The sequence below is a fragment of the Protopterus annectens genome, chromosome 2.part0 (genome assembly GCF_019279795.1).
Source record: "Protopterus annectens isolate FY-2018-M chromosome 2.part0, PAN1.0, whole genome shotgun sequence".
Classification (NCBI taxonomy): Eukaryota; Metazoa; Chordata; order Ceratodontiformes; family Protopteridae; genus Protopterus; species Protopterus annectens.
In genome coordinates this window covers 1,272,951,131-1,272,968,390 of record NC_056728.1, presented here as the reverse complement: position 1 = coordinate 1,272,968,390, position 17,260 = coordinate 1,272,951,131, and the positions used below count along the sequence as shown (strand labels likewise).

The 17,260-nt window shown below is 36.8% G+C and overlaps 1 protein-coding gene across 3 annotated transcripts in view; it reads right to left on the bottom strand.

The window, feature by feature from the left end:
- LOC122793445 (probable E3 ubiquitin-protein ligase HERC4) overlaps positions 1-17,260 on the bottom strand; it is a 1,684,714-nt gene that overhangs the window by 1,075,112 nt on the left and 592,342 nt on the right. For 2 of the 3 annotated variants that reach the window (XM_044061443.1, XM_044061444.1), the window contains exon 23: positions 8,153-8,252. The exons of the other annotated variant lie outside the window; for it this stretch is intronic. In XM_044061443.1, coding sequence (XP_043917378.1) covers positions 8,153-8,252 — 100 coding nt within the window. The remainder of the gene's footprint in view (positions 1-8,152; positions 8,253-17,260) is intronic. 3 annotated transcript variants of the gene reach the window in all.

Below are 17,260 nucleotides of genomic sequence, written 5' to 3'. Positions count from 1 at the left end.
ATTAGCAGTGACAGAGATTACAATAATATAGTAATAGTCAAATGAATTACAGCACATTGTTACACTGAGGTTCAGATAAACTTGTACAGAGTCCTTTAGTAGGTTAAAGCTAAGATCAAATACAGAGAGCAATCATTTGAGAAATAGCAATCAAAAGAACAAAATTTTGAATTGTAAACCATTTTTATCAATTTTTTTTTTTTTTTTTTTTTTTTAAGTAGTAAGAAGGTAATCGATATTACAGGTATGTGACATAGAACAGTGGAGTAGAGAAGTGTAGAGAAAGCAAGAAGGGGAAAGAGATATCAGTCAGGGTTAAAGCAGGGACAAAGCCAGTGAGTTTTAAGATATTCTTTAAGATGCTTTTTAAAAAGATGAGCGGAAGCAAGAGAGGAAAGTTCACTAAGAAGCTGGTTCCACTTTTTCCTACTGTGTTGGTGAAACGTGAGTCTCCAGCTTTGTTGTTAGATTTAGTAGTGGAAACTAGAAGCTTATTAGCTGAGCATAGTGTTGCAAGATTTTTGTAGGGGTAATCAGATTAGTAAGGATTGGGGTATTATTAGGATGATAAAGGATCTTTTGGGTGATAACAAGTTGTTGACAAAGTAGTAGGTTCTGCAGTTCTAACCATCCCAGTTGTTTGAGGTCGTGGCAGTGGTGAGCTCTAAAGGGGATGCCAGTGGCAAATCTGGCTATATTATTGAAACTGGTGGAAAGTTTGGTGAGGTTGTTTCTAGATAGATTGGTATATATTGCAGAAGCATGGAGCAGGGTAGAGATCAGGTGTGTCTGGGCAATAGTGATTCTGGCAGAAGGGATAAGGAAGGGTTTGATTCTGTAAAGGGTGTCTAGTTTTTTTTTTTGACAGACTTTACTGCAGAATTAATATGGTCATCATAGCTAAGGTTGTTATCAATTGTTACTCCTAGTAGACGGGTTGTAGTGTCAGGGGATATGTTAGTTCCATTGTTAGAGGTTACTGTGAAGTGTAGTTGAGGTGACATGAGTAGGAGCAAAGAGTAATAATTTTGTCTTTTTGGGGTTCAGAAGGAGGCAGTGTTGCATGAACCAATTTCCAACACTGTTAAATACTGTTTGGGTGAGGGACTGGAGAGAGGTTATGGACTTGGCTGAACAAATTAAAGTTGAGTCATCTGCATATTGTATGCAGGTGGCTTAAGGAATTTTGGTATGTAGATCATTAATAAACAATGAAAAGAGAAGAGGTCCTAAAATAGAGCCTGGTGATACTCCAATGTTCACAGGGAGGGATGTAGAAAGATTATTATCCCAAAGTACTGCTTGCTGTCTGTTTTCAAGATAGGATTTAAACCATTGTAATGCTTGTGGATCAAGTGATTGGGCTTTTAGTATGTCAATAAGCATGTTATGGTTCCCCATATCAAAGGCTTTTGAAAGGTCAATAAATAGTGCAGAGGAGAAAGTGTTATTGTTACGATTTTTGTTGATGGAGTCAGAAAAGGATAGCAGGGCAGTTGTTGTGCTATGGAATGGCCTAAAACCATGCTGGCAGTCGCAAGTAAATTGTTATGGAGAAGGTGGTCAGGTAGTTGTCTGTGTATTCATTTTTCCATTATTTTAGCTATTGGAGAGAGTAAGGCGATAGGCCGAAAGTTGGAGAGCTCAGCAGATGACCCACCTTTGTGTAGAGGGATGATGTGGGATACTTTCCATATGGAAGGGATGTTGCTTTCTAAAATTGTTCTATTTATAAGGATGGGGATGGGATAGGCAATGGCTTTAGCTGCAATTTGCAGGTATTCTGCTGGAAAGACAGTCAGCAGAAGGGGTGCATGGTTTAAGTTTTTGAAGAAGGTTGCAAATGAGGGATGTGGGTACAGGTTGTATATGGAAGGTTGGAGTTGAAGTATTATTGTTATTTAATGGTAGATTGGTAATAGGTGGTAAAGTATTAGTTAGGGTTAGAATGGCTTCAGTAAAATAGTTATTAAAGGCATCAAGAATCTGGTTAGAGTTATTATGGTTGAATTCTAAAGGGGCAGGAGTTTTAGAGTGCCCTGGTTGAAAAAGTTTGTTAATGCCTGACCAGAATTTTTGTGGTTTTTGTTGGTGGGTTTGTTGGAGGTGAAGGTAATAGTCTTTTTTGTCTCTGAGAATGTCTTTCTTGGTGGCATTTCTTAACTGTTTAAAGTAAAGTTGATCTGATGGACTTTTGGAGGCTCTCCATTTGGCCCAAATTTTATTTCTGAGGAGGATCTTTTGCCTAGTATGTTTTGTAAGCCAGGGGGCAATTTTGGTTCTTACATACCTGAATGTACACAAAAAAATTGTACATACCTGCATGCACATACTCATTTGTACATGCTTGGATGCACACACATTTGTACATGTGTGCATGCACATACAACATTTGTGCATGCACATACAACATTTGTACATACTTCCATGTACACACAAAACAGGTAAATATACTTGCATAGCACATACAAAGGAGGTGCTTCCAGCCTGTGGCAGGGACCTCACTTTTGCTGAGACTCCTCCACACTTTGCCAGAGGACAAAAGGACAACCAGTGGGTGTGGTGCCTCCTTCTATCCATCCAGATAAATCCTACTATTGTATTATATGAAGAAATCCCATTATTGCTCTGCAAGGACATTAAAAAAGATAGTTACACAGTGCTGTAACTATATTTTAAAATCATCAGCCATGTTTAAAAAACAGTGATTTTATTCTAGTCACCGAGATGCTAAGTGTGTGTGACACTATGGCTGCATCATAGACTGAATGAAATTCCTTTAATTGTGAAGAAAAATGTCAGTTACTTGTTGTGTATTTCGCATGGTTATCAAAGAATAGTACATCTTTGACAGGGTACTGTGTAGAATAGAATGGACTGTGGGACCTTTAGAGTAGAGCAATGAGGCTCACATATTACGTGGGTGGTAGCACTGATTATCATCTGTGGCACAAACACAGTCACAGGGTTGTAAATCTGAATATCGAGCTTACAAGTTCATGGTATATGTATTTATTACCTAAGGAAGTTAACAGGTTACTGGGTGATGTCTTCTAATTGTAAGAAGGAACTCACTGCAGAATCTTGGATGATGTTCTGTAACATATCTGTCAATTTATTTCTATTATTAGTTATTTTTTTAGTATTTGTTTCCCTGACATAGTTAGCTCCTCCAAGCTGTGCATTCTAGGCCTAGACTTTCCAAAATAAATGGATTAGACACCACCTCAAAAATCAGGTTGAGGTTACCTCTTTGTAATCTGTAGGAAACAAAATATAACGACAACTCCTGAAGCATTTCTTAAGAGTTCATGTTCTCCAAGCTTATGATTTTTTAGTAAGGTGTTTTTGCACCTTTTCAAGTTGTTTCAGGTTGCTTATCCAAAGGCTAAAAAATGCAACACTGTATTTGACAACTGGACAGACCAAAACTAAGTGGTACAGCTGTCTTTTTCTTTCTGGAGTGATTAAACAAACCCTTTAGAATTGGATGAGCTACAGAATATGCATCGTGGACTTCGTTAGACTAACACTGGTTAAAGCTTAAACTGTAGGCTACCATTATCCCTAGATTTCTAATTATGCTGTCATTTCTGTGATTTAACTATTTACTTTGTAGTTCTAATTTATGTCATTTTGCCAAGTCTGATAATATTACATTTATGTCCGAAAACCCAATCGCCCTGCTGGTCAACTCCTGCTATCCTTTTCCTTAGCAAAAAATGGAATTCTCTTCCTTCCTCTCTAAGGACCTGTGCAAACTCTGAAACTTTAAAACTCAGCTACATTCCTACCTTTACTCTAACAGAAAATGCAACTTCATTCTCCCCACCTAGTCCTATAATTCTCTCTCCACCTCTAAACTCCTCTCCAGCTATGATTACTAGCCTCTCTAGCTATGATCTAGAGGCTACCACACATATGTGCATATTGTAAATATCAAATTTGTACCATGTACCTAAGAAATTACACCTGCTCTCTAGCATGAAACATAATTGTAAATTATATATATATATATATATATATATATATATATATATATATATATATATATATATTTAAGCCAAAACACAAAAGGAACAGTGCACAATACCAGGTGCCATGGAGAAAAATGTTGTTGTTGTTGTTGTGTACAAAATGACTCCAGTACTCAAACGCTCATATTCAGCAAATAAGCATTAAATCCATTAAAATAAAGGCAATAGCTATTGCCTTATTTTAATGGATTTAATGCTTATTTGCTGCATATGAGCATTTAAGCATTTGAGTGCTGGAGTTGTTTTGTTTATCTATATATATATATATATATATATATATATATATATATATATATATATATATCTGTGTGTGTGTGTGTGTGTGTGTGTGTGTGTACAATGGATATAAAAAGTTTACTCACCCATGTTAAAATAAAAAATGAGACCACAATAAATCATTTCAAACTTTTCCCCACCTTTAATGTGACCTACAACCTGTACAATTCAATTGAAAAAGAAACAAATCTGTTGCAGAAAAAATATAAAATATAAAAAATGTACAATACGCTGATTGCATAAGTGTGCACACCCTTAAACTAATACTTTGTTGTGTGCGCATACCCTTAAAGTAATACTTTGTTGAAGCACCTTTTGATTTAATTACAGTATTCAGTCTTCTTGGATAGGAGTCTATCAGCATGGCACATCTTGACTTGGCAATATTTGTCCACTCTTCCTTGCAAAAGCACTCCAAATCTGTCAGATTGTGAGGGCATCTCTTGTGCACATCCCTCTACAGGTCACCCCACAGATTTTCTATTGGATTTAGGTCTGGGGTCTGGCTGAGCCATTCCAAAACTTTTTTCTTATGGTGAAGCCATTCTTTTGTTGATGTGGATGTATGCTTGGGAGCATTGTCATGTTGAAAGGTGAAATTCCTCTTAGTCTACAGGTTTCTAGCAGACATCTGAAGGTTTTGGGCCAAAAGTGACTAGTATTTAAAACTGTTCATAATTCCCTCCACCTTGACTAAAGCCCCAGTTCGACATAAAGAAACGCAACCCCAAAGCATGATACTGCCACCACCATGCTTCACCGTGGCGATGGTGTTCTTTTGGTGATACAAATTGTTGTTTTTGCACCAAACATACCTTTTGGAATTGTGGTGGAAAAGTTCAACCTTGGTCTCATCAGACCATAACACATTTTCCCACATGCTTTTGGAAGACTTGATGTATTGTTTTGTAAATTTTAGCTGGGCATGGATGTGTTTCTGTGTAAGTAAAGGCTTCTGTCTTGCAACCCTACCCCATAGTCCAGACATATGGAGAATAGGGGAGATTGTTGTCACATGTAGTACACAACCAATACTTGCCACAAATTCTTGCAACTCCTTCAGTGTTGCTGTAGGTCTCTTGGCAGCCTCCCTGACCAGTTGTCATCTTGGCTTTTCATCAGTTTTGGAGGGATGCCCAGTCCTTTGCAACTTCACTTTTGTCCCATATTTTCTCCACTTTTTGATGACTGTCTTCACTGTGTTCCATCGTATATCCAATGCTGTGGAAATTTTTTTATACCCCTCTCCTGACTGATGCCTTTCAACAATGAGATTCCTTTCATGCTTTGTAAGCTCTCTGCGAACCATGGCTTTTGCTGTATCAGGCAACTGAGTAAATGTCATGAAAATCCTACTAGGACAGCAGAACTTTATTTGGGGTTAATTAGAGTACCTTTAATTGATGGCAGGTATGTACCCAAGAAGACTGAATGTTGTAATTAAATCAAAAGGTGCCTCTACAAAGTATTAGTTTAAGGGTGTGCACACAAAAAACTATTAGTTTAAGGGTATGCACACTTATGCAACCAGCATATTGTATGTTTTTTTATTTTTTTCCCCTAACAGATTTGTTTGTTTTTCAATTGAATTGCACAGATTATAGGTCACATTAACAGTGGGAAAAGTTTAGAAATTATTTATTGTGGTCTCATATTTTTATATCACAAAAAACTGGCATTTTAACAGGGGTATGTAAACTTTTTATATCCACTGTGTGCATATATGTATATATATGTGTATATATATATATATATATATATATATATATATATATATATATATATGTATGTATATAAAAACACAAAGACATACATATATTATCTTATGTATTTTTTGAAATACAGATGTAGGGAACACATTTTGAGATGCATTTGAAGTGTTCCTCCATCCATTTCAGTTTCCTGGCTATTTGTTTCTCCCTTTCCCAGTAACCATTAAGCTTCCCTCTCTCTCCACTGGCCCACACATCCTATTTCTTTCTCCAAGAGGCAAGAGATGAAATGTTCCTCCTTAAGACTGTCCTGATCTCCTGATAGCAGTCTCACAGGACCTGAAGTATTCTGGAGACTTTTACAGTGGGAAGGGAGGGCTGGAAGTGCACATTTCTCCATTCCTCTAAAGAGAGGCCAGCAAACCATATCAGACCAGCCTTCCCTCATGCCAGCTCTCCAGGCACCTGAGCTGCAACTGTACAAACTTGGGTCAGCTGGGTCTAAGCCATGACTTTATTCCTGTTTACCAACAGAGCTACTGAAAAATCCCTTTTAGTGAAAACATATTCATAGTAGCCAGTCTGCATTAAAGAACAGTCAAGGGCATATGCAGGACAACATCAAGCCTTCCAGTCAGACTACTCATTTCATTGTCACAGCAAATCATGAAAGAGAATTAAAGTATTCAGAAAAATACATTTTAGTGAAATATGTTTTAATAAATGACTGTGCATCTTAATCCATAATCATATTTTGATCCCCAAAAATAGCAACGCCAGATGGCTACTGTCTTACATTGTGCATAAAATGGATACAGAAATAAAAACCTGAGATGCTTCCTTTCATTCTAAATCATAGTTGAGAAGCAGCAGCATTAATACCGAATATATAATGAAAGGTTAGTGACTTATCAAAGAAAAGGGATTGAAGCACAAAACTCCTTCCATGCATCCTGACCTATGAAGGCAAAAAATATTCTCTTCCATTTGAAACACAGTATCTGATACTGCCTGTTGCAGAAAGGATATTTACTACCTAAGTAATATAAAGAGTTTACACTGAATATATTCTTGCAACTCATGTGCGTGATTAACGTCATTAAGCATAACTGTTTCATTTGGGCTACCACTATGTTTTTACAAATGCAAAGGGCATAACTGATGTTGTTATTCAGCTATGCTAAGCCAGTCTTCGATCAACTTAATGCCCTCAGCTACACTGGCAAGGGTGGGGTAAATGTGGGACTTCTATAAAAGCTGAATTGCAAGAATCTTCATTTCCTGATATAAAAGCATTCATTATTTGTAGAAAAAAACTTTGTAGACTTGAATTAAAACTGGTTAAATATGAAAAGGAAAACCAGAAGTAAATCCAACCAGTCAACCACATCCTTTTAGCACATTAATGTGTACATGTTTTGGATGCATGCTGTTATGATGTAAAACTTTACTCTTGCTGCAACCTTTCTTATATAATTTGGTAGTTATCCCATTTCAGTAATCATTACATGTACATCCAAGAAATCAATAGCTGTAGAAAGGCATGCTTTAGCTTTGCTTTTATGTTTTTTTTCATTCTTTAAATAAAAATCTATAATTTTATACAGCAACTGCCATGGTTGATTGCTTAGATTTACGTCTGTTTTATTTATTAATTATCCCTGGTTTACTTCATATCTTCAGAGACCAGATATAGTTGAAAGCACTGAGATGTTACACTACAGTACAATAGCAGTTGCCTTAGGTTTCTAAGAACTGAAATGACAGGTGGGAAGGGGTGTAGATCTTTGAATCATGAGCTGGGTGATGAGGGGGGACCTGTCTGGGTCTACTGTAGCTATGTATTCATTGCACTGCAGTAGCGTGGACAGTAACCAGTGTCCAGGGATATACATGAAGCCTTCTCAGCTAAGGACAACTTACAAATTGTGAAGCAGAAGATATGTAAGATGAAGGAAAAGCAAAATCACTGTCAATAAATCAGCACGGACAGGAGTGTTTATTAGAACGAGATCACGCCTTGGCCAGCATATGTGTTACTTGTTAATGCCAATAAAATCTCTATTTTACAAAGAACTAAAAAGGCACTTTTTAATAGTTATATCAGGAAAGAAAATATTTATTTACCTAGGAACCTCTTCTTCATTTCTTCTGAAAGATCATGAAATACTGTCCAGAAATTCTTGATAACTTCACTGGAGACATCATACCCTATGTATTTCGCATTCTGTTTATGCAATACAAAACAACACTTTAGTTATTTGCAAGTGTATGGCTCCGCAACTTCACAATAAACAGCAACATTAAATACAGTGCATAACCCTTGCTTTAACTTAATTATATCTGATTTTTTTTTTACTTGGAACACTCCTTCTTGTATCAGAATATGCAATCATTTGTGTAACTTTGTTTCAGATGAAGCCTGGCTAATTACTACTATAAACTAATTGCCAAAATCAGTCATACTTAATATATGCCACATGATACTTCTCATGGGACCTAATCCTGTTACATCTTCTCAGAATAGGTAGACCAACATTTCTGACAAAGGAAGAGGCACAGGTAAGTTATAGACAAGCAATCTTGGTTAAGATAAACAATTACAGCATTTCAAACAGTTCTTAAAACAAACCCATTTTCACTTCTAAATGTTTGGTGATTGAGTGACTTTAATTAGAAGTCTAACATTAATGGACCTTATCCCCTTGGATGGATTGATTTGTGGCAGCATCTATCCCATAACTCTTTTTTGATACTAGCAGCCTCCTTGGATAGTGTGGCACCCAACTTTAAAACACAGCCCAGTATAGAAGAGATTATTATTCATAGTAGCTCTTGTTAGGGATTTAGTAAATTGTTCTGATGTCTAGTAAATAATATGAAAATGACACACAGAATAAATAACTTGGTATTGTTGACACATCTGGCCCTTAGCAAAAAAAGTCACAATGGGAGGGTGAAAGAATATATATATATATATATATATATATATATATATATATATATATATATATATATATATATATATGGGAGCCCTTCATTTGTTTGAACTTTCAAATGTTCGATACTCATATGGCTGACACCATATGAGTGAATGTTTGAAAGACAAACAAATGATAGCAGAGATCCCGCTACAGTGTGGGACTGGGAGAGTCCCCTTTCCTGCACTGTAGTGTGATCTCGGAGTGAGAATATTTAAGTAGCGGGCGGTGTGATGGGTGCAGGGGGGCTTGCCCCCCCCTGCATAACACAGTTTTACTGTGTTTGCAAGTAGGTAAATGGTGCTATTTCAGGATGTCTGTCTTTCGGAATGTCAATCATATGGTGTCAGCCATATGAAAGTCGGCATTGTGAATGGTCGATATTCTGAAGTAGACCCATACATATATATATATATATATATATATATATATATATATATATATATATATATATGGGTCTACTTTGACCCATAAAAAGCTCACTTGTACGAATTGCAAATAAGTGAGTCCAGTTCAGCAAAATGCACTTTTGTGAAAACCGCATCACCGAAGAGCATTTGCCAGTTCTCGGGAGAGGAGCCTTTAATGTGTATATGACTTGTTACAGATCGTGGTACAGTGAGGATATTCCCTTTTCCCTACTCCGATTGTAGTGTGATATCGGAGTTAGTATATCTAAGTAGCTGGGGTGTGGGGGGGTACAGGGAGGGCAAGCCCCCTGCATAACTGTGTTTGCTGTATTTTTTTTTTGTTCTTTTTATTTTGATTCTTTTTATGTTCGGTGATGTAGTTTTCATGCAAGTGCATTTCCGCGTAAATGCGCTTTCACCAAACTGGACTTGCTTACTTGCAATTCGTACAAGTGAGCTTTTGATGGGTCAAAGTATATCCGCACATATATATATATATATATATATATATATATCGATATATGTGTATGTGTGTGTGTGTGTGTGTGTGTGTGTTTCATAACCAGAAGCATTAATAGGGAAGTGAATACCAAGCTCTGCATATTGAGTGAGTGACAACGTTAATTCTTCACAGACGAGTAAGCTAAATACCTTTTTATCTTTCTTTCAAACAAACTTAAATGGGATCTGGCTGTGTCACAGCACACTGCACTACTTAACGTTGGACACTTGGGAAGGTGAAAAAAAATCTCTTGATTTAAAGGACAAAAGGAAAAAAATGTAAAAGGAGATGTTAGACAAACATGAAACTGAGTGAAGAAAATGAGGAAGGTGAGCTGATCAAAAGGTAGACGTCAGTTTCAATGAAGACAAACAAAAATAAAACATTAAGGGGCTGTGGACTGGTATGAAGCTGAGGTGGTGGATAGAAATTGGTCCTTGGGTAGGGATTTACAAAATGGTGGCAGACATACTGTTTTATTAATTTTTCTTTCTGTGACCCCTGGGCGTTGTGATGAGCTGAAGCCCTCCTGCCCTATATTGTCTATAACTCTTGAAATGTCAAGTTGAGTGAGATGTGAAACTGAGGTCTCATCTGTCTCTGCCGGTTATAATTTAGTTGGCTGTTATGGATTTCCTAATAGAGAGACAAGGCTAACTTCAACAACATCTGTGTTTATTACTCAGACATGCAAACACAAACGTGGCTTTATACTGCTGTTTACTAATTCAGAAATTACATTATCGCAGAGTATTCACCTACTATGATATACACAAACCTTGGAGTTAGTATATATGTAAATAACAATGATGTGAGAAGAAACAGTCCTCAGACTGTATTTTAATATAACAGTGGGTGTCAAGTTTTGCTGCTTTTTTTTTAAAAGCTGCACAATTTTACTTACACTTATGAGTGTCAGACACAAGTGTTGTAAACTTTATTCTTGCATGAGTACAGACACATGATCAAACTGTAAACAGAAACACCAGGTCAATGTCTTTCTTGTCCAGAAATAGATGCATCACCCGCACTGCACAGGCAGTACAGATCTGATTATCAACATGAAGAACAGGCTCTCGCATGCACTTTTTATCCTTGACATGTACAGAAGTGCAGGCAGTCTGTGTGCTACATATATTACCTTCTGCATGTCTCCATAGTTCAGAGTTACATATGAGGTTAATGCTCACCAGGGCCTTTATAAGCCTAGCCATGCAATCCAACCTATTTATTAGGAAGGTATCCAAACTCACCAAGAAACACCACAAAACACCCTAACTTAACATCTTCTGAACAGGAAGTTTTAAATGTTTTAATAAACAACAAAAATTTAAGGGTGATGAAACCGGACAAGGGTGGGGGTGTAGTATTTATGGATTGTATTCAATATGAAGGTAAAATGATGGAGATTTTGAGTGACACTGAAAAATATTCTAGAACATCAATTAATGAAATTAACATTGCATATAGGAAAATACAGTTAGTATTATATGACTTATTAATTGAAGGATCTATAGATATGCAAACATATAAATATTTGCTTGTTGAAAAACCAAAAGTCCCTTCTATATTTGGAATTCCTAAGGTGCATAAAAATAGTAATGATCCACCACTTAGAGCCATTGTTTCGGCTAATGGTTCAGTGACTGCACCTTTAGCTACGTATATAGATACTAAGGTGAAGGGGTTGGTGTTGAACAACCCTAACATATTACAAGATTCATGGGACTTCCTTAGGAGACTAAATCCCTCTTTATACAGTGAAAAGTTGGCCTTTGGCACTTTAGATGTAGTGGACCTATTCACTAGCATACCACATGACGTTGGTATGGAATGGTTTGAGGAGATGTTAATTGGTTTTAAAGAGATTACCTCAAGTGAGTTCAGAACAATATTGACCCTGATGGAAATAGTGCTGAAAAATAATTTTATTTTCTTTCAAGGAGAGTACTTCAAGCAAGAGAAAGGAGTGGCCATGGGGGCACAGTGTGCCCCCACTTATGCTAACATCATTATGGCCTATTGGGAGAACAATTTTCTCCTGACTTCTCGTTTTAGTAAGTATTGGACCTTGTACGGAAGGTTTCTTGACGATTTATGTTATTTGTGGACAGGAAATCTAGACAATTTTATGCAATTTGTTGAATATTTGAATGGAACAACTAATTTTTTGGATTTCACCCACAAATATGACACACAGGAATTAATATATTTAGATGTCAATATCAAGAAAGATAATGGAAATTTTGTATCTAAAATACACAGAAAAGAAACATTCTCTAATTCTTATCTACACTTCACTAATTCACATCCTTTGTATCAGAAGAAGGGAGTGTTGAAAGGCCAGTTGGTTCGGATGAGTAGAATGACTTCAGTAGATGAAATTTTTACAAATGAATGTATTAAATTAAAGGAGTTATTCATGAACAGGGGATATCCTAGTAATTTATTTGATGCATTATTGAATGAAGTACTGAGTGAAAGAAAGGGCAGATTTGCTCCTGTTATAGGAAAAACGTCTCCTTTTATAGAAACAGGATATAGGATTATAATATGGGATTTGTTATGAATTATGATGGACAGTCAAGTGTAGTAAGAAAGGTTATGGATAGAGAATGGAATAATTTTTCTAAGATATCAGATTTAAAACATATTTTTGAAAAACCATTAACGTACATATATCGTAGAGGGAACACTATTAAGAACATGCTGGACAAAGGCACCCATAATATTAACTATGACAAAACAACAAGAACTAGAAAGGGTCTATATAAATGTGGGTGTTGTAACTATTGTTCATATTTAAAAACTGGAGATTCCATTTTTTACAAGCAAGGAAAAGGAAATTAAGTTTGGATATTTATGTTAACTGTAATACAAAAGGCATAATATACCTAGCTATGTGTAAAGAATGTGATTCTTACTATGTGGGTAAAAGTGAAAGAAAATTAAAACAAAGAATATATGAACATATGTATGATATCAGAAATAAATGTGAAAATAATGCACTTTACAAACATAGCATGGTATGTAAAACATCAGTATTTCAATTTTTTGTGTTGGAAGTAGTTCATGTGGATCCCAGGGGAGGTATGTGGGAGACACTTGTAGAATATAGGGAACTATACTGGCAGCTATCACTAGAAGCCAATAGACCTCCGGGTCTTAATGACATGATATCTTTAGCTCCAGTTTTAAAATTGAGATCAGCCAAGCTTTAAATTTATAGAAAAAACTGCTATCATTAAGAACATAAATTATAAAAAGTTTTATTTGACTTGTGATGTTATGTGTAATTTGGGCCACATGAGGGAGCCAAAGACAACAACATAAATTTATTCTTTATATACCTTTTGTATTTTTAAATGAATTTTATAGTTTAAATAAATTTTATTTAAATGTAAGTTATTTATGACAATTTTAAAAAAAATGTATTTAAAATCAATTTTAAGAAACATGATGTTTTTAATATATAAAAGTGATTTTTATCAACTTAAAGTAAAATGGATTTTAAAATAACACTGACATGACCATATAAGGACAGTTTTAATGACATCCTGTTGTTTACATTAATTGATTAATTGATTTATTTGGTTTAATTGTAATTAGTGTGTCTATATAAAGGGAATTATGGGATTGTGAAATTTATCTGATGAAGTTGATGACGAAAACGTTACTTGTACTTTTACAGCGTTAAGTGTGGGTCTTTTCACTTTGTGTTCGGTGTTTGGAACTGAATAAACTGTTGCCTATATCCAGCTCGACTGTGGTGCTTTCTACTTGGTTATAAGTTTATTTTAGCACCATTTTATCCTTTTGTGGTATTTATTAGGAAGGGGTATGTTAGGAAATTTCTATAGGTTATGTGTGTTTGTGGGAGGGGGTATGTTAAATTGAGTATTATTGTCTGCTTCTGTCTATCAAACACATGATGACCAAACCTGGGGTGAATTTCCGATTTCCCATCCATTGGCTAAGGTTATGCTTATATAGGGTTAGGGATAGACTGTGGTTCACATGGATGGAGAACCTGTTCCAGAGCATAGGAATCCTCTGAGGCACGTATCTGTCTCGCCAACATGTCTTATTTGTGTCACAATCAAAATTTACATATTTGGATCTAGTGGTTCTGATGCTGTTCATTTTGTGAATGTTTAAAAGATCCATCAGAGCTGCATCCAAGGATGCTTTTATGCCAGGCATAGATCATTTCTCAGTAACCTGTAGGAGACAAGAGTATAGAAACAGGGCTTTAAGGCAATCTGTATAGGACAATGTGTTAAACTGGATTCTCCTAGTAAGGAATCTCTGTAGACTTTCCAGCTGTTGCATATATCTGGTCAGGTTCATAACAAAGGGATCCAAGTACATTCATTTATAGTGATCAACTGTTTACTTCTATGCAACAGCTGTAAGAATGAAGTCTGAATTCAATTTCTTGTAGGTGATATTTCTCTGTCTCATTTACTGTGGCCACTACTTCAGAATGATAGGTAGACTGAGTTACAATTTCTGCACTGGCAAATCAGCAACAAACCTGACAAAATGTCATGCAGTGCGGAAAGGAGTCCTACAAAGTGCAAGAAATACAGGCAGTAGCATCAGAGACATTGGACAAAAGACCAGGGTAAGAATCAGGGACACTGGGACTCAGCACAGGAGGAACAACTACAGTCAAAGCTATTGCTGTGCTAGTGAGTTTAAGATGAACAAAGGAATATTCACAAATATAACAAAGGGGTAATGTTATGTTTTGTCTAGTAACTGGGGAAAGGGAATAAAGCATGAAAAAGGTTCTGTGCCTTCTTTCACCTGAAAAATGGTATCTACCCCACAACAAGCCCTGTAAAGCATTCATATGTTCTATGCTCTCTGACAGTATAGTAAGAGTTTTTCTCTTACATAGTTTAACATTCAGACCAGTTTTTGCATTGTTCTTAAGGCAGATCTTTATCTTTTCAGGGAAAAATAATAATTAAGGTTTCAGGGACTGAAGCAGCTTAACAATCTACTCTATTACCTCCAAACTAGGAAAGTCATGGTGAAAAGTGTTGCTAAGCTGAGCAGACCAGACTAACAGAGAGCTGCATTTATGATAAATTTACTGCAATTGATCTAGTATCATGACAGATGCACATAAAAATCTGTTTAATGGATATAAATCACAAAGTTGAAGTGTTTTTTTCATCAAGTCATCTCTACTGCAGCATTTTTAGGCTTTTCTTTCTTTGCAATGCATCATGGAATAATATGCCACAGTACTGCTAAATACTCTAGATTCAATAGGGAGGAGATTTTTTGAATTTTGAAGTGAAGAAGTTAAAAAAGAAATTATTTAAAGACTGTCACTTGCAACACTAGCATATTGGTGATGTGAGATTTAAGATATAATATTTTCAAAGAATGTGTTTCTTGGACAATAAAATGAAATCAGAATGCAATGGCAGACAGTTTATTACACAAGCATCAGTAGTCATATAATTTGTAAGGTATTAAGAGTAAGAAAAAAACAAGAATTAAAATGGCTGATGGTCACCTTAAATAAATAGAATTAGCCGGTACTTAGTTCATAGGTTGGTACTAGGCTATCGGCCCTAGGGCCTATACAAGCCTAGCCATAACAATTCCCTCGCTAGTTCTTCCCACTCTATTTATTTCCCTGGACCCCTGTCTATCAAGGCGACTGACGTGATCCCCGGGGTGAATTTCCTTTCTCCCATCCAATCGTCAAGGTTCCTTTTGAAGAGGGCCAAAGAGGCACTCTGCTTGACATGTATGGGCAGTCTATTCCAGAGTCTGGGGAGTCTCTGGGTCAGGAACCTATCCCTCCAGCATGTTTTGTTTATTCTAATGACAAGGTTTAGATCCCTGGAGCATGTGGCTTTGAGGGATTGGGATTTCTTTAGGTGTAGCATGTCTAATAGCTCTGGGTTTGACATGGCCTTGTATGTTAAGCAGAGATCGCCTCTGAGTAGACAATATGTGACAGAGTATAGCTGGAGTTTTTAAAGGCAGTCAGTGTAGGGCATCTGCTTTAGGCCTGTGATTCGCGGCCTTTCCAGTTGTTGAAGATGTCTTGAGAGGTACATACCAAATGGGGCTTTGTATTCTATAATGGGTCTAATGAGGGATGAGTACAGTGGGACAATGACCTCCTTTGTTCTGGATAAAAAGCCCTTAGTGATGAGGCGTGCCACAAAGAAGGATTTCCTGACTGTTGTGGCGATGTGGTTATTGAAGGTGAGACCACTGTCCACCTGTGTCCCTAAGTCTCTTATCACACTTTCAGTGTTTAGTGTACTGCCACCTTTGTGGTAATTCACAGGTACATGTTTTTCCCCAGAGGGGATAACTATACATTTCTTGGCACTGAGCTTGAGCCCATGGCTCTGGCACCAAGCATCTGTTTCTGTAAGGCCCTTCTGTAGAGTATCCACATCATTTGGGGATTCAATAATGGCTCCCAGTTTGCAGTCATCTGCGAACTTTGTTAGCCAGAGTCCCTTAGTGTTGACCTGTACTTCAAAGAAGTAGATGTCAAACAAGAGTGGTCCCAGGACTGAACCCTGAGGTACTCCACTTGTCACTTGTCTGGAGCTGGATTTGGAGTCGGCTACTTTTACAGTGTGGGTTCTGTCAGTAAGCCAGTTGACAACCCATCGAGTGACGTAGGGATTAATGCCCTGCCCAGCTTAGTAAGTCTATCTATGATTCCAGAGTGGGGGATAGTGTCAAAGGCCTTGGCGAAGTCCAGATAGGCTGTGTGGATGGCCTTACCCTCGTCCATGGCTCTGGAGACTCATTCAAAGAAGTTAATCAGGTTCAGCAGACAAGATCGGCCCTTCACGAACCCAAACTTGGTGGGGTCCAGTGTTTGAAGGCTGTCAATGTCTTTGTTTATAAGTTCCATGATAATAAGTTCCATGGTCTTGCAGATCAGGCTCGTCAGACTGATGGGGTGGTAGTTCCTGGGATCCAAGGTGGATCCCCCCTTGTGGAGTGGGATAACTGTAGCTGTGCGCCACTCAGTGGGCACAAAGCCTGAGATGAGGCTATGATTAAACATGACACTTAGGTGACGTGCCAGTTCATTTTGTAGTTCAAGTAATACACAGTTATTTACAATCTCATAAGAACAGACAGAAATTTCTCAGTAAACAGCTTACTTTGTTTAGTATAAAATTTGAAAAAGGAGCCAAAGCAGATACCAAAAAATGTAATTATGAGAAACAGCGATGCAAATGAAAAGTGGATGAATTCAAGGTATATTCTATCACTGCAAAAGCAATTTGAAGGATAAATGATTAAACCATTTACAGTATATTGTATAACTTAGAAAAGT